A 24,678-nucleotide genomic window follows, 5' to 3' on the forward strand; every position below is an offset into this window, starting at 1 on the left:
CTTTGTTAGTTCGGAATCTGGGTTTAACGTGGTTAGTGGAGCTCCCCCTGGTGTTGTGGTTATGGCGGTCATTTACGTTAAGGAAGTAGTTTGACATGCACTTCGGTATCAGGGAGGTGTAGCGGATTTTATAGACTAGGCTCAGTGCAAGTTGTTTAACTCTGTCCTCCACCTTGAGCCAGCCCACTTTAGAGAAGTGGGTAGGAGTGAGGTGGGATCTGGGGTGGAGGTCTAGAAGTAACCTGACTAGCTTGTTCCGAGATGTTTGGAGTTTAGATTTGAGGGTTTTGGAGGTGCTAGGGTACCAGGAGGTGCATGCGTAATTGAAAAAAGGTTGAACGAGAGTTCCCGCCAGAATCCTCAAGGTGCTTTTGTTGACCAGAGAGGAAATTCTGTAGAGAAATCTTGTTCGTTGGTTAACCTTTTTGATTACCTTGGTTGCCATTTTATCACAGGAAAGGTTAGCCTCTAGAATGGAACCTAGGTAGGTGACCTCATCTTTCCTGGTGATAACAATGTCACCTACTTTTATGGTGAAGTCATTGACTTTCTTAAGTTTGATGTGGGACCCAAACAGGATGGATTCTGTTTTACCCAAGTGTATGGATAGCTTGTTGTCAGCGAGCCAGGTGCAAGTTCTACAGAGCTCAGCACTGAGGATTTTCTCCACCTGTGACTTGTCCTTGCCGGATACCAGCAGGGCAGAGTCATCCGCAAACAAAAACAATTCACAGTCGCATGCCGATGACATGTCGTTTATGTATATTAGGAACAGTAAAGGTCCCAATATACTGCTTTGGGGGACTCCACAGCTCACCGAGAGGGGGGGGGGGGACACGGTGCCGTTCACCTCTACCACCTGCTCCCTCCCCTCCAAGTAAGATTGCATCCAGCTCCATGAGGTTTTGTTAAATCCGATTGTTCTGAGCTTATCCAACAGTATAGCGTGGTTAACGGTGTCAAAGGCCTTCTGAAGGTCCAGCATGACCATGCCGCAGTATTTGCCCGCGTCCACCTCATGTTTGATGTGGTCGGTCAGATAGAGAAGGCATGTGTCAGTGGAGTGGTTAGTTCTGAAGCCGGATTGGAATTTGTACATGAGTTTATTAGTGGCAAGGTAACTATCGACCTGTTCATAAACTATTTTCTCCATTACTTTCGAAACGGAACTGAGAATAGAAACAGGTCGGTAGTTGCCAGGTTCCAATTTGCTTCCTTTTTTAAAGAGGGGAGTTACTCTTGCTATCTTAAAATCTTTTGGTACTTGGCCTTGTGTAATTGATAGGTTTATTATGTGCGTGATGATCGGGGCAATGATGGAGGCAGAGTCCCTGAGGAATCTGGAGGGAATATTATCAAGGCCGGTGGCCTTGTTAGGGTGGAGCGGGCTCAATTTTTTAAACACCTCATCAGCTGTGACTATTTCTAATTTGAAATCATCGTTGGATACTCCTAGCTTTCTCTAGAAGGCTTTAATGTGTTCTACACCAAAGCGACCAGAGTGGTGTGACAGCTTGTTGACAAGAGTGCTGCTATGCTGGTGAAAAAGATGTTAAGTCTGCTAGCTACCTCCATTTTGTCTGTAATGAGGGAGTCACCCTCCTTGATGCTGATGTTGGCGAGTCTTGTTTTAAGTTTCTGGCTGCAACCAGGAAGCTGGTTGTTGAGAATTTTCCAGAGCTCACATGGTTTATTTGTGTTTTCCTCTATTTTGTCGTTAATGTAATTTTTTTTAAAGGATTTAGTCAGGTTGGTTGACTTATTTCTGAATTTATTGCATTGCTTTTTGAGAGTTGAAAGGAGTAATTTGAGGTTGATATTATTGGGTTGTTTAACTACTTCTGTTTTACATTTTTGGTATTCAGAGTATTTCCTGTCTCTGTCTTTTATGGCAGCTAATAGGTCCGGATTCATCCATGGTTCCGAGCGGGCTTTGATCCTGACTGTTTTCACGGGAGCCATGTCATTTAGTATCTTTAGGAACGCCGTTTTGAAGCGATCCCAAGCAACATCGACCAGGTTGCTTGCGAGCACAGGGGACCAGTCCCACTCATCTAATTTTAAATTGAAATTGTCAGTGGAGTATTTTTTCAGGGATCTGGATTGGGCTGTTATGTGGCCATTGGCTTTAGGTTTAGCTATTTTACGGGTGCAGAAGGTTAGATAGTGGTCGCTAAGACCACAGATAATGACCCCACTATTTTTTATTTTAGGCCGGTCTAAAGTGAGAATGAGATCTATGGTTGATTGCGTGGAATCACACACCCTTGTGGGTAGCGCTATTAGCTGGGAAAGACCGTGCAGATTATAAAACTTGCTGAAGGATCTGAAGACAGGCGCATCTTTGCGTTGAATATCTGTGTTCAGATCCCCAGCTATAATTTTCTCCATGTTGTCTGTCCCTGCCAAGCATTCTTCCAAAGCCCCATAGAAATCACTCTGATTAGGGGGTCTATAAACAGTCCCTATTAGTACCGGCTTAGCGTTTTTAAATTTGATTTCCGCCCACACAGATTCCAGGTCATTGTGGTTAAGATCAGTGCGAGTTATGTATTTAATATCCTGGTGAATATACATACAAACGCCCCCACCGTGTTTATTCCTATCCTTTCTGATAACCGAAAAGTTTTGTATTTCTATCTCTGAGTCAGAAATACTTTGATCAAATTTGGTTTCAGAGAAACACAAGAGTTTTACCTTCGTGTTGAGGAACATTTCTCTGATTTGGTCAAGTTTGGCTCCATAGAGGCTGTTCACATTAAGGTGGATGATGTGTAGTCCACTGGAACCAAAAAGAGCATCAGAGTCCCCTGTGTTGTGGTACTGACCAGAAAAATTGTTGGTTATTATTGCTGTTGAAGTTGGAGAGATCGTCCTCCAGGGGGAGGGAGGGGGAGGGGCGGAGTTGGAGAGGGGGAGAGGGGGAGGCCAGGTAGGGTTGCTGGGGGTGGGGTTGGGTTTCCTTTTGGCTGGCTTTTTTGAAGACAAAGAGAAAGAGAATAATGAAAATGTTGTACATGTTTTAATAGTATTTTTGCTCTTCTGTCTATCCTTCCAGTCAGTTTATTTATTTTGTTTCTATCTTCATTTGAGAACGATGCTAGCACGTTAGCTCAGTAGCTAAGTGTGTCACCGATGTATTGTCTTGGAGATAAAAGTCACTTTAAATGTCCATTTCGCGTGCTCGACTCTCATTTTCAAGAGGATATAGTATCCGAGGTGGTTTAAAATACAAATCCGTGATACACAATAGAAAAAGGAGAGAGTACATAGTTCTGTGAGTTCCGGTTGCTAAGTTGCTAAATTAACCTTAGTGTCGTTAGCAACAGCATTGTTAAGCCTTACCAGGCTGAGAATTTTTAACCGTGTAGTTACATGTACATGGTTTAATAGTATTTTTGCTCTTCTGTCTATCCTTCCAGTCAGGGGTTTATTTATTTTGTTTCTATCTTCATTTGAGAACGATGCTAGCACGTTAGCTCAGTAGCTAAGTGTGTCACCGATGTATTGTCGTGGAGATAAAAGTCACTTTAAATGTCCATTTCGCGTGCTCGACTTTCATTTTCAAGAGGATATAGTATCCGAGGTGGTTTAAAAAACAAATCTGTGACCTACAATAGAAAAAGGAGAGAGTGTGGAATCCAATGAGCCAGCTTGTACCTAAGTTACGGTCAGAGCGAAAAAAGATACGTCCATCACTGCCTCTCAAGTCCTTCACTGTAACGTTCCTCATCTACGAATCTTTCATCCTCGCTCAAATTAATGGGGTAATCGTCACTTTCTCGGTCCGAATCTCTCTCGCTCCATTGTAAACAATGGGGAATTGTGAGGAATACTAGCTCCTGTGACGTCACGATACTTCCGGTACAGGCAAGGCTTTTTTTTATCAGCGAGCAAAAGTTGCGAACTTTATCGTCGATTTTCTCTACTAAATCCTTTCAGCAAAAATATGGCAATATCGCGAAATGATCAAGTATGACACATAGAATGGATCTGCTATTCCTGTTTAAATAAAAAAAATCATGTCAGTAGGCCTTTAAGCAAATTGTGTTTATGCAAGCAAACTAATAACCTGTGATTAATCTGATTAAAACATATATACATCATACATATGTCGTAGTGAAAATGTCCTGCAACAGAAACTCCTTATATCCCTACTCTCCTCTGTGTGCTTTCAATACAAATCACAATCTAAAAGCAACCATAAATCATAAAAGGATTAACAATTTGATGATTTCTGCAATGTACCGACTGCAGACAACCTTGGATAGAACAAACAACAACAAATCTTTTAAGCTGATTGATTTACAATAAGTCCAATTTAGCCGAACTAAGTCTAATTGGCATATCAACATTTGTAAGTCTGACTTGGCCATTAAATTATGAATCATTCCAAGTTCATAGTAAAAAAAATAAATACTAATGCAGTGCGTTGACAACATGATGACTTTGGAGGGAAATATGTTTGTTGCTACGCTGCTAAAAATTACAAGCCAATAAACAGGCAGCAGTTATTACGTCTATTCAAATCCCACACACACCACACAAAGACACACACACACACACACACACACACACACACACACACACACACACACACACACACACACACACACACACACACACATATTCTTGTATTTGTTACCTTCCTGAGACCTCAGAAAAATGCCTCCCTCTTTAGGACCACCCTTTCTAGATGTATATATAAAGATTTGTATTTACAACATTAAACATTAGTAATATATACATACTATGCAAATATGAAAAAGGTTGATGTGAAAAATGAACAAGAAATAGGTCACAATTTCACAAGAAAAACTTTGAATTTTGGCACTATTATTATAAAAGTCGTAATTTTACTCAACACAAGTCAAAATTTTACAAGAAAAACTAAAAATTTGTGCAATATTATCATAAGAGTTGTAATTTTACAAGGAAAGCTTAACATTTTGGCAATTTTATGAAAAGGGTCGTAATTTTACTCGATAAAATTCACAATTTTATAAGAAAACTTTAAAATGTTGGAAATATTATAATAATAATAATCTGAATTTTACTTAGCAAAATTATAACAAAAGTCATAATTTTACTCAAAAAATTTTAAATGACAAATGTCACCATTTTGCATTAAAAACTAATAAGTTTACATACAATTTTTATAATTTTACGAGAAAATATTGCCATATTACAGAAACAAAAATAAATATGAGAAAATGTTCCCAATTTTACAAGAAAAAAGGTAACACATTGTGAGAAAAAGACTGTTTTTAGTTAATTTATTTTTGTTTGTAATTGTTTTTTAATCTTCATGATTTACTTCAAGTTATTACAGTATGTCTCCATATACATATTTTTTAAATTTTTTTGTATTGATTTTGGCATGCACCTGGGGATAGGTTGATTGGCAACACTAAATTGGCCCTAGTTTGTGGATGTGGGTGTGAATGTTGTCTGTCTATCTGTGTTGGCCCTGTGATGAGGTGGCGACTTGTCCAGGGTGTACACCGCCTTCCGCCCGATTGTAGCTGAGATAGGCTCCAGCGCCCCCCGCGACCCCAAAGGGAATAAGCGGTAGAAAATGAATGGATGGATGGGTCGCATTTCAATTTCTTACACACACTTGTTATTTCATATTTGACCAGAGGGGGAGCACTTTTAAAACCGACACACAGTCAATTTGAAAAATCCCTCCTTCTTGGGTCCGCCCTAATTTTGATAGATTTCACCACCAGGGGTGCAAATGAGACATTCTCTATTATATGCAATGGCTTTCTGTATCGGGACCAGGATTTCGGTCCTAACTTGTTCACCGGTCCTCATATGGAAGGTACTTTTCCTTGTTGATGTCTCAAGAAGGGTGGAAATACAAGAACACACACACACACACACACACACACACACACACACACACACACACACACACACACACACACACACACACACACACACACACACACACACACACACACACACACACACACACACACACACACACACACATGTCCACTTCCTGGAACAAAAAGTCAGCTAAAACCTTAAACAGAATGCTTCAAGTGCTACTGGTGGGTGTGTACAGTACATCTGAGAGGAAGTGCACAGTCATGACTAACAGGTTTATGCACACTTATACTGTATATACACAGGATGTAGACATATATATTTTTCTACTAATGACATCCGATGATAGCTTGTAACATCCATCCATCCATTTTCTACCGCTTGTCCCTTTAGGGGTACAATGTGGAGAAAAACTACATTTTACCACACTGTCTTCAAGGCATTGCATTGATAATATACATCCACATTAACACAAATTCATAATTAATTGGTTACTTTAGTCACCAAATTTGACATGTGTGCCTCAATCAGACTCTGTTGAGCTAAAATTTAACAATACATCTTTTAAAAACAATACAGTCCATATTCAACATTGTTAGCACTAATGCTGCATTTCCATTTCTCGGTGCTGGCTTGTGGTACTGACTCAGCACCCTGGCTGCAGACTGACCAAATACTAGAAATACTACCTGGTTATATCAAGCGTCAGTAGAGCCATGTATAATATAAGTAAATAAAAACAGTAGAATCTGCTTAAGTTAGTCCTGCTTATGTCGATGTTGACAAGTCCACCATGCACCTTTTATTAAAAAAATACCTGCTCGAGTTGCTGTCGACATACATGGTCGATCATTTTTTTGTGTGTTGCGACACTGTTAACTTCATCATTATTGCTTAGCAACGGCAATGACAACGTAATTGCTGTCTAATTACAAGGCATCAAAACCTGCAGGCGGTGACTTCCTCTTCACTGGAAAGTAGGCTTCAAAATAAAAGCATGGCATTATTGACCTAGATTATACCACAGCAACTAACAAAATGCACCTGTTTAACTGTTAGTCCCAGAAGAAATAATTGTGCATGTACCAAAGCTTTATTGTCATTGCAGTCAAGACGTACAAAAAAGAAAATCGCACAGACGTTCTGTTATATAAGAGCATCAAATATCATATGACAACAGGAGAATTGAATTTAAATATGCACACATGGAGATGATTAAAAGGATAACCTGTTGCCCTGTCTCTGAAGTAAGAAAAAGGTGATATTTTCAGATTGGTGCACTGCTTATTATATCGACCACCGTAATTAGATCATTTTATGAAGTGCTAAGTATCATCATATATAATAAAAATGACACACAGAATGCCAATATTTGACCAGTAATAATATCAGCTCCACTGTGAGTAAGAACAACAGCTGAGAAGAAGAAAAACATTTTCATTTCTTTTTTATTTTGTCAAGTAATGCCAAATGTTGCACGATTCAACTAGTAATCATGAAAAACAGGTGTGGATTTAAGATTGAAGAAGATCCTGGGTCTTAGCCCAAGTCTAGACAACATAATATGTGTTTAGAAATGCAGAAGGTGTGCTCTGGTAGATGTTGGTGTTGTGCCAAACACACAGACAGTAATTGTGATGGTGCGCTGGAATGATCCTGCGGTAAGAAAATGCATGTTGGAATACGTTTTTTTCAATTTCAATTCAGTTTTTTTCAATTAACAAATATGCCAACAGACACCAAAACAAAGTAATCAAATTTGTTTTGGAGTACCCTGCCTTCCACTGGACTGCAGCTGGGATAGGCAACCCTGGAAGCGGTAGGAAATGGATGGATGGATGGGTGGATTGTTTTGGTGTTTTGGCTTAAGTCATCCAGCAGCTATACAATTATATATGGCATTGCTGAATAGATATTAAGTCTAATATTTGTTTTATTTCTGACAGTCCAACCATGTTGAAATGCACACGGTTGGAAGATTCTCTCTCCATTGTCTGTTATTGCAGCATAATAGCCTCATTTGTCCCTGCTGTTTGTGCGTAACTGTGCCAGTTTTCACAAGCCTTTTAAACCAGCGAAACATAGACGCAAAACAGTTTTTAGCCTTGATTAATCACATTGCTGCCACTAAATTATTATTTTGGGGGTTAAATCACCAAAATGATTCCCGAGCGCGGCCACCGCTGCGGCTCACTGCTCCCCTCACCTCCCAGTGGGTGGAACAAGGGGATGGGTGAAATGCAGAGGGTAATTTCACCAGACCTAGTGTGTGTGTGACTCTCAGTGGTACTTTAACTTTATCTACATCTCCTCATCCCAGTATTGTGAGCACTTTAATCATCAGCATATATTCTGCATATACATAAAGACAGACATACTAAATGGATTGTGTTTGCTTTTTTGCTTGCACAACCCCATGATGCAGAGACGACAGGCGTAGCGCAGGTTAACATGACTTTAATGTCAAAAAACAAGGCAGTAACAGTGCAGCTGGGAAGTGCACAGGGAACATGCCATACAAGCTGAACGACAAAAAAACAATGATTGAGCCATGTGTGGAGGGCAGGCTGGCATATAAAGAAGCCTGATTGGCAGCTTGGAACAGGTGAGCCCAGATTGCCTTTCGGGGACAGGTGACACAGGTGAGACAGTGCTCAGGCCAGAGGAGTGGTGAAGGCAAACAGGAAGTTCAACAAAAGTAAGGGCACAGGAAATGAACTTAATACAGAAATGAGGAAAATACAAAATAAAGTCAGGTCTGCTACAACAGGTCCTGACACATATTTATAGAGTGCTACATACAGTTTACCATTCTTTTAAAAATGAGCAAAATGAACAATGCTTCAGTGATCCACCACATTACAACTGCATGTACAATATAACTACAATTTTACAGCTGTAAAATTTTCATATTTAGGCTCTAACAAATACAACAAATCCGCAATTAAAGAAATGCCAATTGTGAAATATATGGATATGTGTATATATTTTATAGTACATGTCTGTTTTTTCATGCAAGTATGAACTTTATTTCGTGTTGACACCATCTGACGTCGATAGTAAAAAAAATGTGTAGGAATACGCACACTTTTGGCATATATTTTTTTCAGCATGCGTACACACATTGCACACCTGCTGACGGAACTGTTTTGTCTGCTTCAACCCTGATAAATGAGGCCCCTGCTCTTAATTAAGCCCAAAACATAAAGTTATATCCAAGGCTCGGCAAAAAATATGGAGCCAAACAAAAAGTAGTTGCATGAAGCTAAAAAGTCCAAGAAAAACAAGCAAAAAGTTGTCTGCAAAAGGCGTATCGGAGAGGGCCAGTAAAATAGGGAATGCCCGCAAACATCCAGTCGTCCCTCGTTGCATTGTGCTTCAAATATTGTGACTTCACTAAAAAAAAACAAGGCATAAATTACATATTTAATATTGCCTAAGTTAGGTGTTGTATTAAGTTGTGTGTCTTAAGTGCGGTAGTGTTGTCTCGATACCAATATTTTGGTACCGGTACCAAAATGATTTAGATACTTTTCGGTACTTTTCGATACTTTTCTAAAAAAAGGGCACCACAAAAAGTTGCATTGTTGGCTTTATTTTAACCAACAATCTTGGGTTACATTAAACATATGTTTATTATTGCAAGTTTGTCCTTAAATAAAATAGTGAACATACAAGACAACTTGTCTTTTATTAGTAAGTAAGCAAACAAAGGCTCCTAATTTAGCTGCTGACATATGCAGGAACATATTGTTTCATTTTCCATTCTATTATTTTGTCAAAATTATTAAGGACAAGCGTTAGAAAATGAATTATTAATATACTTGTTCATTTCCTGTTAATATCTGCTTACTTTCTCTTTTAACATGTTCTATCTACACTTCTGTTAAAATTTAATAATCACTTATTCTTCTGTTGTTTGGATGCTTTACATAAGTTTTGGATGATACCACAAATTTAGGTATTAATCTGATACCAAGTAGTTAAAGGGATCATCCATCCATCCATCCATCCATCTTCTTCCGCTTATCCGAGGTCGGGTCGCGGGGGCAGCAGCCTAAGCAGGGAAGCCCAGACTTTCCTCTCCCCAGCCACTTCGTCCAGCTCCTCCCGGGGGATCCCGAGGCGTTCCCAGGCCAGCCGGGAGATATAGTCTTCCCAACGTTACAGGATCATACATTGGTCATATTCAAAGTCCTCATGTGTCCAGAGACATATTTCCTGAGTTTATAAACATAATATACATTTTTTAAAAACGAAAGAAGATGTTGTGATGCCAAAAAATATTGACGTAATCATAATAGTATCGACTAGATACATTTCTGTACTTGGTATCATTACAGTGGATGTTAGGTGTAGATCCACCAATGGCGTTTGTTTACATTTTGACACCGGTGAACTACGGTGTGTAGTGAAGCATGTTTAACTATTCCTCGTCCTGCAGGGATGATACTTGTAAGAAACTCACTTCATTCGTCGGTGGTCCGGTACTTTTCAGAGGTGGTATAGTACCGAATATGATTCATTAGTTTCGCGGTACTATACTAATACCGGTATACCGTACAATCCTACAGTGCTGTATTTGTCTTGTTTTAAATCATTATGTTGTGGCAATAAAGATATTCACCAAACAAGACTTCCGATCCCGGGTATAGGATGAACACAGCTGACGACATGACGGCTAAATTGACAACATTTTTGCGGAAAAACTTGTTCATGTACTTCCATCTTCAACTCCTACCTCATCAGAAAAAAAATGTCGACATTGGTGGGCGTTTGACGTGAGCGATGTCAAAAGACGAGATGTAGCAGTGCACGGTGTGACATCATCAGCGCCACATGACATCGGTAAACCTTCTGCGAGAGCGATGCAAACAATAAACAATGCTAACAACACGGAATGCTAATAACAAAGCTACTGGAAGTCCCTGCAGAGAGTGGTGAGGAGAGTGGAGAAGATCATTCAGAATCCTCTTCCTCTTGTCCAGGAGATAGCAAAAATCCCCTGTCCGAACAAGGCTCAGAAATTTAGCAGAGACATCTCCCATCCCCACCAAGGACTGTTTTTGCTGCAGGACTCTGGAAAAGGTTCCCCAGTCTCTGAAACAGAAATTCCAGGTTCTGGAACAGCTTCTTCCCACAGGCCATAAGACTTTTGAACACCAAAAATATTCCCTCAATTCCCCCACAAAACCCGTTCAGAACTACCTCACTGGACTGTAAAAAAACAATATAACAAAACAATATAACATACATCACAAGTGTACAATATATTTATTTTATGTAAATACTGCTGCTGCTGTTTTAATTTATTTAAAGACTTGCTGCTGTTTTTATTATGCAAACAGTTGCTGCTATTTTTATCCTGCACTACAACACGCAATTTGCAAGGAAATGTTGTTCTTATCTGCACTGTAAAGAAACACATTTGAATGACAATAAAGAAAGTCTAAATGTAAGTCTATTGATCTAGGGCAGGGGTGTCAAACGTAGGGCCCGGCGGTCGGCTCAGGCCCATGAACAGGTTTTATCCGGCCCGCGGGATGAGTTTGCTGTGTATAAAAATGAGCCGACATTTTTGAATGAAATAAACTGCTCTTCTAAATGGGTCCACTAGATGTCACAATAGCAATTATTTGCATCTTTGTAGATTATCCTACATATGTAAAAACAATAAACCACATGATGTTAGTGCACCAGTCGAGGAAAATGAGCAAACTACATAAATAACATCCTGTAATTTGATTTTGGTATTATTTTTTTATTGTGATAGATTGAAAATTAACACCAGTTAATTAATTTCAAATGATGAACATTATCACATAGTGTATTCAGAAAGTATAAATAACGACAAATAAAGATAGAATACTATTAACCGCAACATGTAAGTGTAAAAAAAACCCAACAACATTATGATTCGTACATTTTCAGAATGTGCTTGTTCTGTTTTCAAACAAAGAAAACAATCTAAAGTTGTCTTTATTTTTAAATTATCGTGCCGTGATTTTACCAGTGCGGCCCACTTGGGAGTAGATTTTTCTCCATGTGGCCCCCGATCTAAAATGAGTTTGACACCCCTGCTCTAGGGTGACCAACTGTCAATTTGACCAACCTTTTGCATAACAATTTAAGCCCTTTTTTTTTTTAGCACTTTAGAGCCCATTTCTTACTTAGGAATTACCCATGATTTGATTAAGTATCGTGGCCGCATCTTAGTGGCCGGGAGACAGCCATATCAATGATACTAGTATAGGGATGGGCACCGAAACCTGTTTCCATCAAGGCAACGGTGCCAACATATGCAATAGTAACCAGACGGAAAAAACAAGAAGGTATTGGGGCTTCATTTCTCTACTAAACAAATGCAGACTCAGCCACCTCCAGCAAGTACCTGGGACATACTTGCCAACCTTGAGGTGGGGCGGGGCGGGGCAGGGTGGTGGTTAGGGGTTGGGGGCGTGGTTAAGAGGGGAGGAGTATATTTACAGCTAGAATTCACCATCTTGAGTATTTCATATATATTTCATATATATATATATATATATATATATATATATATATATATATATATATATATATATATATATATATATATATATATATATATATATATATATATATATATATATATGTATGAAATACTTGACTTTCAGTGAATTCTAGCTATATATATATATATATATATATATATATATATATATATATATATATATATATATATATATATATATATATATATATTTATTTTATTATACATATAAATAAAATAAATACTTGAATTTCAGTGTTCCGGAGGCTATCCAGTAGATGGCAGTATTGTCCTGTTTAAGAGTGTCACAACATTGCTGTTTACGGCAGACGAACTGCTTTACGGTAGACAAAAACGTGACTGCTGTTGTTGTGTGTTGTTACCGCGCTGGGAGGACGTTAATGAAACTGCCTAACAATAAACCCACATAAGAAACCAAGAACTCGCCCTCGATCATTCTAATAATAATAATAATGGATTAGATTTATATCGCGCTTTTCTATTGTTAGATACTCAAAGCGCTCACAGAGAAGTGGGAACCCATCATTCATTCACACCTGGTGGTGGTAAGCTACATTTGTAGCCACAGCTGCCCTGGGGTAGACTGACGGAAGCGAGGCTGCCAGTTTGCGCCTACGGCCCCTCTGACCACCACCTACCATTCATTCATCATTCATTTCACCGGTGTGAGAGGCACCGGGGGCAAAGGGTGAAGTGTCCTGCCCAAGGACACAACGGCAGCGATTTTTGGATGGTAAATCTGCAACCCTCAGGTTTCTGGCCCGGTTGCTCTACCCACTACGCCACGCCGTCCCATTCTACAGTTATAACGTGATTGGGCAGGCACGCTGTTCATATCGTGGGAAAGCGGACGTGAAAACAGACTGTCGCCGCTGTCCCCACTCAGGTCCGCATTGAGCTGGAAGGGGCGTGGCCTCCAGCTCCGGCTGAATTTCGGGAGTTTATCGGAAGAAAATGTATTCCGGGAGGTTATCGGGAGAGGCGCTGAATTCCGGGAGTCTCCCGGTAAAACCGGGAGGGTTGGCAGGTATGACCTGGGGTGATATTGTACAAGTAACGTCTTGTAGCGTCCCAAGAGAAGCTCTCAGTCTGGCGCTCTTTATAAACTACTTTAAACAAAATCTTAACAATCTTAAAACGGCAGCCCACAACAACCGCTAAGGCCGCAACAACAACAGTAGCAACAACAACATAACACTTCCTCATTATGCACCAATGACTGTTACAGCCAGTGGGGTTGCATTCTCAAACTATAAATAGGGATGGGTATCGTTAACATTTCAACCATTATGGTACTAACTCCCGGTATCTTGGAAAAGATACCGGGAGTTCTCAACGAAACCAATTTCCAGTACTTTTATATGCGTTAATACATTGTGTGATTTGTGCAGCCCTTTGAGACACTTGTAATTAAGGGCTATATAAATAAACTTTGATTGATTGATTGATTGTTTAATAACAAAAATATATTTTTTTTATGCAACATTTAAAAATGAGCTGATTATGATAACTGTGCTGCCTAGTTGTTATATTATCTTTTTTTTATGCCATTTGAGTCTCGTGCAAAGTAGTTGCACTTCAAAGACATTGGATGGCAGTACTGTAAAGGCTATGTTGTCTAATTCGGAAGTAGCTTTTTCCAGAAAGCTGAATGTGTTATGTTGTGCCCTACAAAGTGTTTGTACTGTAAGTATTGTGCTTTTTACACACCAGCTGTTTGATTATAAAATGTCATCTTAGTTGTAATTTCCATTACCAAATTTGTAGGTGTTAAAATCGCCATGTAAAATTGCTAATGCTCGTAGTAGCCTGTCTATTAAAAATCAAATGTAAATCACCATCAAGCTAGCACATTTTGAAAGAGTGAAGCCTTATTCTACATTGGAGCATTTTTTACCAAACAAGTGTTGAAAATAGCAACATTACTTAGAGGGAGTTTGGCTGAGTCCGCCCTGAGTGCTGCCATAGTGATTCTTTACTTGATCAGGTGTTTAGTCTGAAACCAGACGTGACAGATATAGAAAAATGGCACAGTTTGATTTAATGTGAATTGACACCCGGTTGTAAGGACGGAATCCGGTCAGTGCCTCAAAAGTACCAAATTCAATACCCATCTCTACTTAGTTATAATTTATTTCACATAATTGACAAATTATAATTACTAATCTGTTCATCTTGAATGTCCATAAAAATTTAAATATTTTTCGTATTTTGTTTACAAAAAATTCATACTGGTTCAGGCATCGTTTAAACACCGGCACCGTTTTTAAAATACCGCACTCATTTGATATACGTTGTACATTTATACCATCCCTACAGGTGAGCACTGTATGTAATCTACAGTAGAACCAACTCAAGGTCACTACATTATATTGAGTGAATTTAGTGCAAAAAGTGATTATACAGTATGGGTGTTATTTCATGTTTAGAGGGCTCTAATTATGTTGAAAACGTATTTCGGAGGTTGTAAAAAAAAAATCTAACTATATCAATAAAGTTAAAGTTAAAGTTAAAGTCCCAACGATAGTCACACACACACTCAAGGTGTGGTGAAATTATCCTTTGCATTTGACCCATCCCCATATTCATCCCCTGGGAGGTGAGGGGAGCAGTGAGCAACAGCGGTGGCCGCGCTTGGGAATCATTTGGTGATTTAACCCCCAATTCCAACACTTGATGCTGAGTGCCAAGTAGGGAGGCAACGGGTCCCATTTTTATAGTCTTTGGTATGACTCGGCCGGGGTTTGAACTCACGACCTTGGGACACTCTAACCACAAGCATATTCAACCAACCATAAACTTATTCAATTTCATAATAATAATCTTGCTTTGTATAAAATATTTTAACACGGTCAGGCCTGGAATCGATTCGCTGTGATAAACGAGGGACGACATCAATGTTCCCTCTAATTTTTAATGTTTGTGAGCAAACGCACAAACTCCCTGAGTATTCAGTGGAGCACATGTGAGCAACATCAGACACGTGCACACTGTCGCCACACCAGCCCCAAACCTGACATCAGAACAATTTAAATGTTTTATTAAAACTATTTTCCGATATAAGTGATTTTGCCCTCTTACAATGAAAATAACAAAAAAAACATGTTTTTCTTGACCAATGTGCTAGTATTGTATGTCTGGCTGCGGGTCCTGCCTTTAAAAGAAATGTTACCCCTTTCAGAGATTACATTTAGTTCCTGTAACTTTCTGTCTGTAAAATACATCTTTTTATTAGCATTTATGAAATCTAGTGACAATATTTCATGAATAATATCCTTAGATTAACATTCTTAATAAATGGCAGTAAAATAAGCACACATCTGATTGAGGAGTCAGAGTGTTACAACCTGGCATTTACACGTTGTGTGGCGTTGGGGTTGTCCAACTTTTTGTGTGGCCTTAAACGCAGCACTGGCTAAGTGCCATGAGTGCGTGTGTTGGTGCAGGTGAGACAGAGCAAGCGGCTTCTGTTGAAACGACGGATGACAAAGTTGGTTTAAACCTGGTTTGTATGGCAGAAAACTAACAGTTTTTATAGATAAACGTTTTTTTTACTCATGATTTTGGTGTGGTTACAAACAGTTTTGCTCAATAAAGTGATTGATGGAATTCCTGTCCGTAAAGTGTCTCGACAGACGATAATTGAACTGTGTTGACAAAGATTGTTTTATTCATTGGGGCCACTCTTGTTGTCACCTGTCACTCACAGAGTTGCATTGCAAAATCATACAGAATAAATTGTAATGTGTTTATTTTGTTTAAAGTTCAGATGGGATTTTTTATTTTCTACGCAGCATTCATTTGCTGTGCGCAGAGGATGCATGAGCAGTGCGCAATTGCGCAGGCGCGCACCTTAGAGGGAACGTTGGACGACATTACTTGCCAAATTGAGAATAACGACTAGGAAGTCCACAAGCAAGTAGTCCGCGAGAGCAAAAAAGTGGAAAGGAGGCACTAGCACAAGTAGGTTCCACTGTACGAGGCACTGGAAAAGAGGTTTAAAGGCCTACTGAAACCCACTACTACTGACCACGCAGTCTGATAGTTTATATATCAATGATGAAATCTTAACATTGCAACACATGCCAATACGGTCGGGTTAGATTAGTAAAGTGCAATTTTAAATTTCCCGCAAAATATTCTGCTGAAAACGTCTCGGTATGATGACATTTGCGCGTGACGTCACGGATTGTAGCGGACATATTGGGACACCATTGTGGCCAGCTATTAAGTCGTCTGTTTTCATCGCAAAATTCCACAGTATTCTGGACATCTGTGTTGGTGAATCTTTTGCAATTTGTTTAATGAACAATGAAGACAGCAAAGAAGAAAGCTGTAGGTGGGATCGGTGTATTAGCGGCTGGCTACAGCAACACAACATAACCTACTCAGTGGCCTAGTGGTTAGAGTGTCCGCCCTGTGATCGGTAGGTTGTGAGTTCAAACCCCGGCCGAGTCATACCAAAGACAATAAAAATGGGACCCATTACCTCCCTGCTTGGCACTCAGCATCAAGGGTTGGAATTGGGGGTTAACTCACCAAAAATGATTCCTGGGCGCGGCACCGCTGCTGCCTACTGCTGCCCACTGCTCCCCTCACCTCCCAGGGGGTGAACAAGGGGATGGGTCAAATGCAGAGGACACATTTCACCACAGCTAGTGTGTGTGTGACAATCATTGGTACTTTAACTTTAACTTTAACTTTAACTTTAACGACCAGGAGGACTTTGAGTTGGATAGCAGACGCGCTACCATGAGTACAGCTTTGGCTTTCAAACATTTGATCGCTTGCCCGTACGTGCGTGCCGCTATGTGCATGTCACGTACGTAACTTTGGGGAAATATATGTGCTGTATGAACTTTACGGAGATGAACAGTACTTTGGGCTGTGGGATTGAGTGTGTTGTGCGGGTGTTTGATTTGCATTGGCGGGTTATATGGACGGGAGGGGGGAGGTGTTTGTTATGCAGGATTATTTTGTGGCATATTAAATATAAGCCTGGTTGTGTTGTGGCTAATAGAGTATATATATATGTCTTGTGTTTATTTACTGTTTTAGTCATTCCCAGCTGAATATCAGGTCCCACCCGCATCTCACAGCATCTTCCCTATCTGAATCGCTTCCACTGCCCTCTAATCCTTCACTCTCACTTTGCTCATCCACAAATCTTTCATCCTCGCTCAAATTAATGGTGTAATCGTCGCTTACTCGGTCCGAATTGCTCTCGCTGCTGCTGGCCATGATTGTAAACAATGTGCAGATGTGAGGCGCTCCACAACCTGTGACGTCACGCTACTTCCGGTACAGGCAAGGCTTTTTTATCAGCGACCAAAAGTTGCAAACTTTATCGTCGATGTTCTCTACTAAATCCTTTCAGCAAAAATATGGCAATATCGCGAAATGATCAAGTATGACACATAGAATGGACCTGCTATCCCCGTTTAAATAAGAACATTTAATTTCAGTAGACCTTTAAGAAACCATTATATCTTGTCTTCAGAGTCACTCGTCAATCAATAGCGATCACCATTAAAATAATAACATCATAAATCATGTTTTTGTCAGACAGGCAATCACACTACATCAAAAAGTCAATATTGTCATAAAGTGGCCTTATATGGTTAGACATAATGTGACGGAACAGAATGCTAATCTGCATTGTTTTCTTCAGCAGGTTACATCAGCGACTACATCAGCCCGTCTGTGTACGATGGCGAGAGTGACGGCGGGATCAAGGTGCCCTCCCCGGACCCCCTCTACGATGGCATCCACAGTGACTACGGGGCCCCGGATTCGGAGTCCCCGGACAGCCCGGGCTCGGAACTCACCGACGGCTACATCAACGGCGACGCCGCCGTCAGCGAAGGCTACACAGTGGACGCCTTCTTCATCACAGACGGCCGCTCGAGGAGGAAAGCCATGGGCAGCCCTCGCAGCATCCAGAGGCACACGTGCAACGAGTGCGGCAAGACCTACGCCACCTCGTCCAACTTGAGCCGGCACAAACAGACGCACCGCTCGCTGGACAGCAAGCTGGCCAAAAAATGCCCCACCTGCGGCAAAGTGTACGTGTCCATGCCCGCCATGGCCATGCACCTGCTCACGCACGACCTCAAACACAAGTGCGACGTGTGCGGCAAAGCGTTCAGCCGGCCGTGGCTCCTGCAGGGCCACATGCGCTCCCATACGGGCGAGAAGCCCTTCGGGTGCGCCCAGTGCGGGAAGGCCTTCGCAGACCGCTCGAACCTGCGTGCTCACATGCAGACCCACTCCACCTTCAAACACTTCAAGTGCAAACGCTGCGACAAGACCTTCGCGCTCAAGAGTTACCTGAACAAGCACTACGAGTCGGCCTGCTTCAAAGGCCCCTTCTCCCCTCTCGGGCCACTTGATGCATGACCCCGCCCACTTCCCTCCCTCCCTTGCAAAAACAAACTAATCCACTCCTGCAAACTGTTTTTCTTCAGACCTCTCTCTCTCTCTCTCTCTCTCTCTCTCTCGCTCTTCCACGCTCACATTGTGCACCTCGCTTTCCCCTGGAGCCAATTAACGCTGATGAAGATAGCACAATTTTTCCCACCTTGACATCAAGGACTGGACTGTTTTACGCATGCACTTCCAGACAAAAACAAACTGTTCACCTCTTCTTTCTGCTCTGTACAGAGGCAATAGTAATACCACTGATAGGAATATAGCTTCTATCTATACATGGATTATGATGATGAGGATGACACGGAGCTAACGGCTGGCTTCCTCTCTGCACTATGACGCTTACAACCTTTTTTTTGGAGGAATACTAGTAATAATTATAGTAATGATGATAATAATGCACCAAGTGACCATATTCTCTCCACTACTGAGGAAAAACATTTTTGTTATTATTTATTTATCTATTTATTTATTATGAATGTGTTTTTTATTTTCCATTTGTGTATTTTTTTAATCACAACAGGCCAAAGCATATGCCACTTTTTTGTGCTATTTTTTTCTGTTTTTTTTTTTTTCCCCCACAAATTGCATGCAAAAACACACAAAAAAACTATGCCAACATATAAATTCTATACATAGAACCGAGGGGCAATATTTTTCTCTTGGCGCCTCTGTAGGACTTTTTTCGAAGCAATAATCACACTAATGCATGGTATTTTATGAAGTATTACCTACTACTGTATAGCAGTTTGAAAAATCAGGTATGTTTTACTTCACCTATAGTCAATAAAACAGAAAAAAGCAAATATTACAGACATCAGGGATAATGCCAATGTAGTGTTAGCGAAAGAAAAAAAAAAAGAAAAGAAAAACGTATTTTCCTCTGGTGTTATGCACTGCCTGCCTCTTAGTGAGTAGAACTAATGTAGGGTTTTAGGGAAGAGAGCTGGGATCGGCCGCCTTGCTGCATAAAAAAAAAAAAAACAGTACAATCCTAATATATAAAAGTATAAAAATACAAAATTAAAAAAAACACCCCTGCGGTGATCTGCAGGTGCATGAATCTGAAGTGAAGGTTCAGCAAGTTGGATGTTGCACTGTGGTCAAGTTGAAATGCAATGCATTATTCAACCGCACTTCCTTTTAAACCATAAAGCGTGCATTCTTAGACTGCGGAGAAAAAGCATGCACTTATATAGCTGGATGGTCTTGCACCTTCAAGGTCACACTTCTTTTACATCAGTCAAAGCCATACATTCCCAGTGATTCAGTAGATGATGCTATAGAGAACAATGCACATGGCCGATTGCAGTGCGGCTGAGGCCAGCTCTCTAACCCCCACCAAAAAACAACAACATCCAATGCAGATTCCTGGAGCTTCCCTGGAGACACACGGAGAACATACGCACAATAATAAAAAAAAAAGATTGCCGTTATGTAAGCTTGCATAGCCACACACTCCGAGAACATCTGTCCGATTAAACGCCTCACATCCCTTTTCCAACAATTGGAGAATAATAGGTTTGATATGAACAAGAGATTCTCTCACAAAGAACGTGTGATAATTGCAGCACTTCCTCAGGCGTGTTTAACCTTTATTTCATCCGAGATGAAGAGTTTAGAATTCAATCGGTGATTCAGCTGAATGTTTTTTTTAGGGGTTCTAAGGACAAAAGCAATGATGGCCTACTTTCACCTTCATCTCAGACATAAAGTAACACAAACACATCTGAGGAGGTTGTGAAGGCGGCAGTTTTGTACAGATGTGTTATGTTGCCCATGTGATCTTGAGCCTTTGAAAAATGAGCCTCAAATGCACTGCAAATGTTTTATCCAGGACTTAAAAATATACATACACTTGTAAAGAACATAATGTCATGGCTGTCTTGAGTTTCCAATAATTTCTACAGCTCTTATTTTTTGTGATAGAGTGATTGGAGCACACACTTCTTTGTCACAAAAAAACATTAATGAAGTTTGGTTCTTTTATAATTTTATTATAGGTCTACTGAAAATGTGACCAAAGCAGCTGGGTCAAAAGTATACATACAGCAATGTTAATATTTGGTTACATATGCAATAAGGCGCTTTTGGTAGCCATCCACAAGCTTCTGGTTGAATTATTGACCACTACTCTTGGCAAAATTGGTGCAGTTCTGCTAAATGTGTTGTTTTTTTGACATGGATTTGTTTCTTCAGCATTGTCCACACATTTAAGTCAGGATTTTGGGAAGGCCATCCTCAAACCTTAATTCTAGCCTGATTTAGCCATTCCTTTACCACTTTTGACAGGTGTTTGGGGTCATTGTCCTGTTGGAACACCCAACTGCGTCCAAGACCCAACCTCTGGGCTGATGAATTCAGGTTGTCCTGAAGAATTTGGAGGTAATCCTCCTTTTTCATTGTCCCATTTACTCTCTGTAAAGCACAAGTTTCATTGGCAGCAATGAATTGATTAACGTGGACCCCAACTTAAACAAGTTGAAAAACTTATTTGGGTGTTACCATTTAGTGGTCAATTGTATGGAATATATACTGTACTGTGCAATCTACTAATAAAAGTTTCAATCAATCAATCAAGCAAAACAGGCCCAAATCATAATACTACCACCACCATGCTTGACGGTGGGAATGGTGTTCCTGGGATTGAAGGCCTCACCTTTTCTCCTCCAAACATATTGCTGGGTATTGTGGCCAAACAGCTCAATTTTTGTTTCATCTGATATCACATGGACAAAGATAAGACCTCCTGGAGGAAAGCTCTGTGATCTGATGAAACAAAAATTGAGCTGTTTGGCCACAATACCCAGCTATATGTTTGGAGGAGAAAATGTGAGGGCTTTAATCCCAGGAACACCATGATACCATCAAGCACGGTGGTGGTAGTATTATGCTCTGGGCCTGTTTTGCTGCCAAAGAAACTGGTGCTTTAAATGGGACAATGAAAAAGGAGGATTACAAGTGTATGTACACTTTTGATCGCGACTGTGTGTATATATATATATATATATATATATATATATATATATATATATATATATATATATATATATATATATATATATATATATATATATATATATATTGTCCAGGGTGTACCCCGCCTTCCACCCAATTGTAGCTGAGATAGGCTCCAGCACCCCCGCGACCCCGAAGGGAATAAGCGGTAGAAAATGGATGGATGGATGGATATATATACAATATATATATACGTATATATATACAATGGAGACAAAGAGTAATCAGAGAGCGCAGAACTCTGCCAAGGTTTAAACGAATGTTAAATTCACAGTATCTCACAAAGACACTTCAGCAATCATTGTTACAATACTGTAGAAAGTGAGCATGGATGTGCTTTAGAGTAGTCAGTGTACAGAAGTATAGATTCACTAGCCACTGAAAATGGCAGCGATGTTTGAATATCTGGCAACAAAAGTGAGAACCAAGATAAGGGTGGTCACATGGCAGGTTCGAACCGGCGACTATACAAATCCACACCCATTGAGAGTAAAGTCGAGCAGCGCTCGCCAATGAGCTCTGAAGGTGAGACTCAACCAGACAAGCTAGTATCCGGTATACAGTACATACAATCAAGCATTGTGATCATGGCATCGTTATCTAGGGCTGCATGAGTGATGCCGGGTCGGGGAGCAAAGGTTCATTGAGGGAAACATTGAATTTCAACATGCACTCTACTGAGGAATTTGCATCCCATTATCCAGCAGCAAAAAAAGGCCCATGCATAATCTCCCTGTGATAATCCTGATAATTAATCATGACAAAACATCCATCCATCCTTCCATCCATTTTCTTCCGCTTATCTGAGGTCGGGTCGCGGGGGCAGCAGCCTAAGCAGAGAAGCCCAGACTTCTTCATCCAGCTCCTCCTGGGGGATTCTGAGGCGTTAATGAAAATCTTAACCTCCCGCCTGGTGCCACTCAGGCTTGGAGGACATAAAACCGTCCTTCAAATGCCTGATTCTTTTTAACAGTTGGTGCGAACATAAATTGATTAATTACTCTGTTAAATGTTAATTAAATCAAATGTGAAATTCCATTAGATGTGACTACAAACAAAGAACTTCAGTTTTCTGTTCCAAAAGGTCAGACATAAAAACAAACTGTATGAAAACATAAGCTATTTTTCCCATAAGAAATAAGGACAATCCAAATCCATATCCAGACAACAGAAAATATTACATGGATACATTTATTATCAATTATACCTTCATTGAAGACTAGGAAAGGAAGAGCTTCATACTTTGCAACAAGTTATTTATTGAATTCAGAAGTGTTTCTTGTGTGTGTGTGTGTCACTGATTTCTACATTTCTCACCTTCTTTATTGAAGTGCTGGCACTCGCAACTTTCTTCGGCCCCAAGGTGGCTTATTGTGCAGTTGTACTTAATACAATAAGCACAGACTGAGTCACCAAGACTTGGGATTCTTGGTTTGGACAATAAATATGGGGACAAACAAACGCATTATGTTTATTGGATAGTCGAGACGACATACTAAAAAATAGAACCTTGAGAAACACCAACAAGCTACAGCAACACCTTAGTAACATAGATCACACTACTGAAAAAAACTATGTGTAACTGCCAAAAATAGAGAGGGCATAAAGGGGTGCCTTGAGGAATGCCTCGGTTATTTAAATCACAAGTTTGGACCCCGGTGTTCTATGTTTGCTAGCAAAGTTAAAATGCCAATGCAAGGATCTACCAATGTGTTTACAATGGTCAAAGTTCCTCTATACAACAGGAGCACTCGAGTGTTTTTTTAGGAATTTTCTGCAAAAATGTTTGGCTCCTAAGTTTTGTACTGGACTTGGCGGCTAGTATAGTATCATTCCCGGGCTGGATTTGGCATGGCCCTGCATTACGCCAACAACATATAAAAACACTTTTAATCAATTAACTTTCATGTTGAAGCTGCAATTTTACATGCGTTGGATTCCAACACCTGCACACCAGTGCTCTCCAGGCAAGCTCCACATATTTCGCTCTCTAAGCACTTCCATTCTAATCATCGCCACCTTAAAAAGAAAGTAGCACAATGAAACAAATTAGTAATTCAGGTAGAGAAGTAAAATTGAAAACTTGTACTCGCTTAACCTCTCTTCATTTTGTTCCCTTTTTTTTGTATTTCCCAGCTGAAGGGCAACTCAAATAATAATTTATTGGACGAGGGTTTGTTAAAAAAAAAAAAAAAGAAAAAAAAAAAGAATGATAATAAAAAAGGATTGAGGCATTTTTACTGCTGTACAGTGATATCCGACACACTTTATCTCAGGAGATCTAGAAGGATCTCCTGGGTCTTTTGAGCCAGTATTTAGACAATGTAAGCACAATGAACACAAAGCATTTTGTGGCACTTCATAATAAAGAACTATCTTAACCAACATATTGTCCATTTTTGATCCTTTTTGGAGAAGAAGCTTGATGATGACTCTCTGTGCACACATGCACATATTAGCACAGTCAATATTGTATGTTTAAAGAGATGCAGATGAGATGGAGGGAGGGCACAGCGGGCTCATTAGCGCTCCTCAGCTGGAGGCTGCCCACTGCCACTAATGGGCTGCTTTGCTTTGCTTAAAGAAACACAGCAGTTTCCCAAATCAATATGTGGACATTTAGCCATGTTTAACTGAGAGTGTCACAGAGTCTCCTTGCACTTGCACGTCTATTTCGCCTCCACTTACTTCAGTTGGATTCTTGACCTTCACTGACTTCAGTTCAGTTTCAGTTTATTTCGAACATGCATACAATACAATGTAATGCATCACACATTTCCAATTGTTTAATTACAGCACGTCCGAAAAGTAGTAGGAAGAAGCAGAGCTTATTCAATCCTATC

At 40.1% G+C, this 24,678-nt stretch overlaps 1 protein-coding gene across 2 annotated transcripts in view; it reads left to right on the forward strand.

The window, feature by feature from the left end:
• LOC133659961 (transcriptional repressor scratch 1-like) overlaps positions 1–21,467 on the forward strand; it is a 42,224-nt gene extending 20,757 nt beyond the window's left edge. The window contains exon 2 of one of the 2 annotated variants that reach the window (XM_062062908.1): positions 18,060–21,467. In XM_062062908.1, coding sequence (XP_061918892.1) covers positions 18,060–18,787 — 728 coding nt within the window. In that variant the 3' untranslated portion in view covers positions 18,788–21,467. The remainder of the gene's footprint in view (positions 1–18,059) is intronic. The other variant, XM_062062909.1, reaches the window with a different exon arrangement.
• Positions 21,468–24,678: the final 3,211 nt, after the last annotated feature.

This window comes from Entelurus aequoreus, linkage group LG11 (genome assembly GCF_033978785.1).
Source record: "Entelurus aequoreus isolate RoL-2023_Sb linkage group LG11, RoL_Eaeq_v1.1, whole genome shotgun sequence".
Taxonomy (NCBI): Eukaryota; Metazoa; Chordata; class Actinopteri; order Syngnathiformes; family Syngnathidae; genus Entelurus; species Entelurus aequoreus.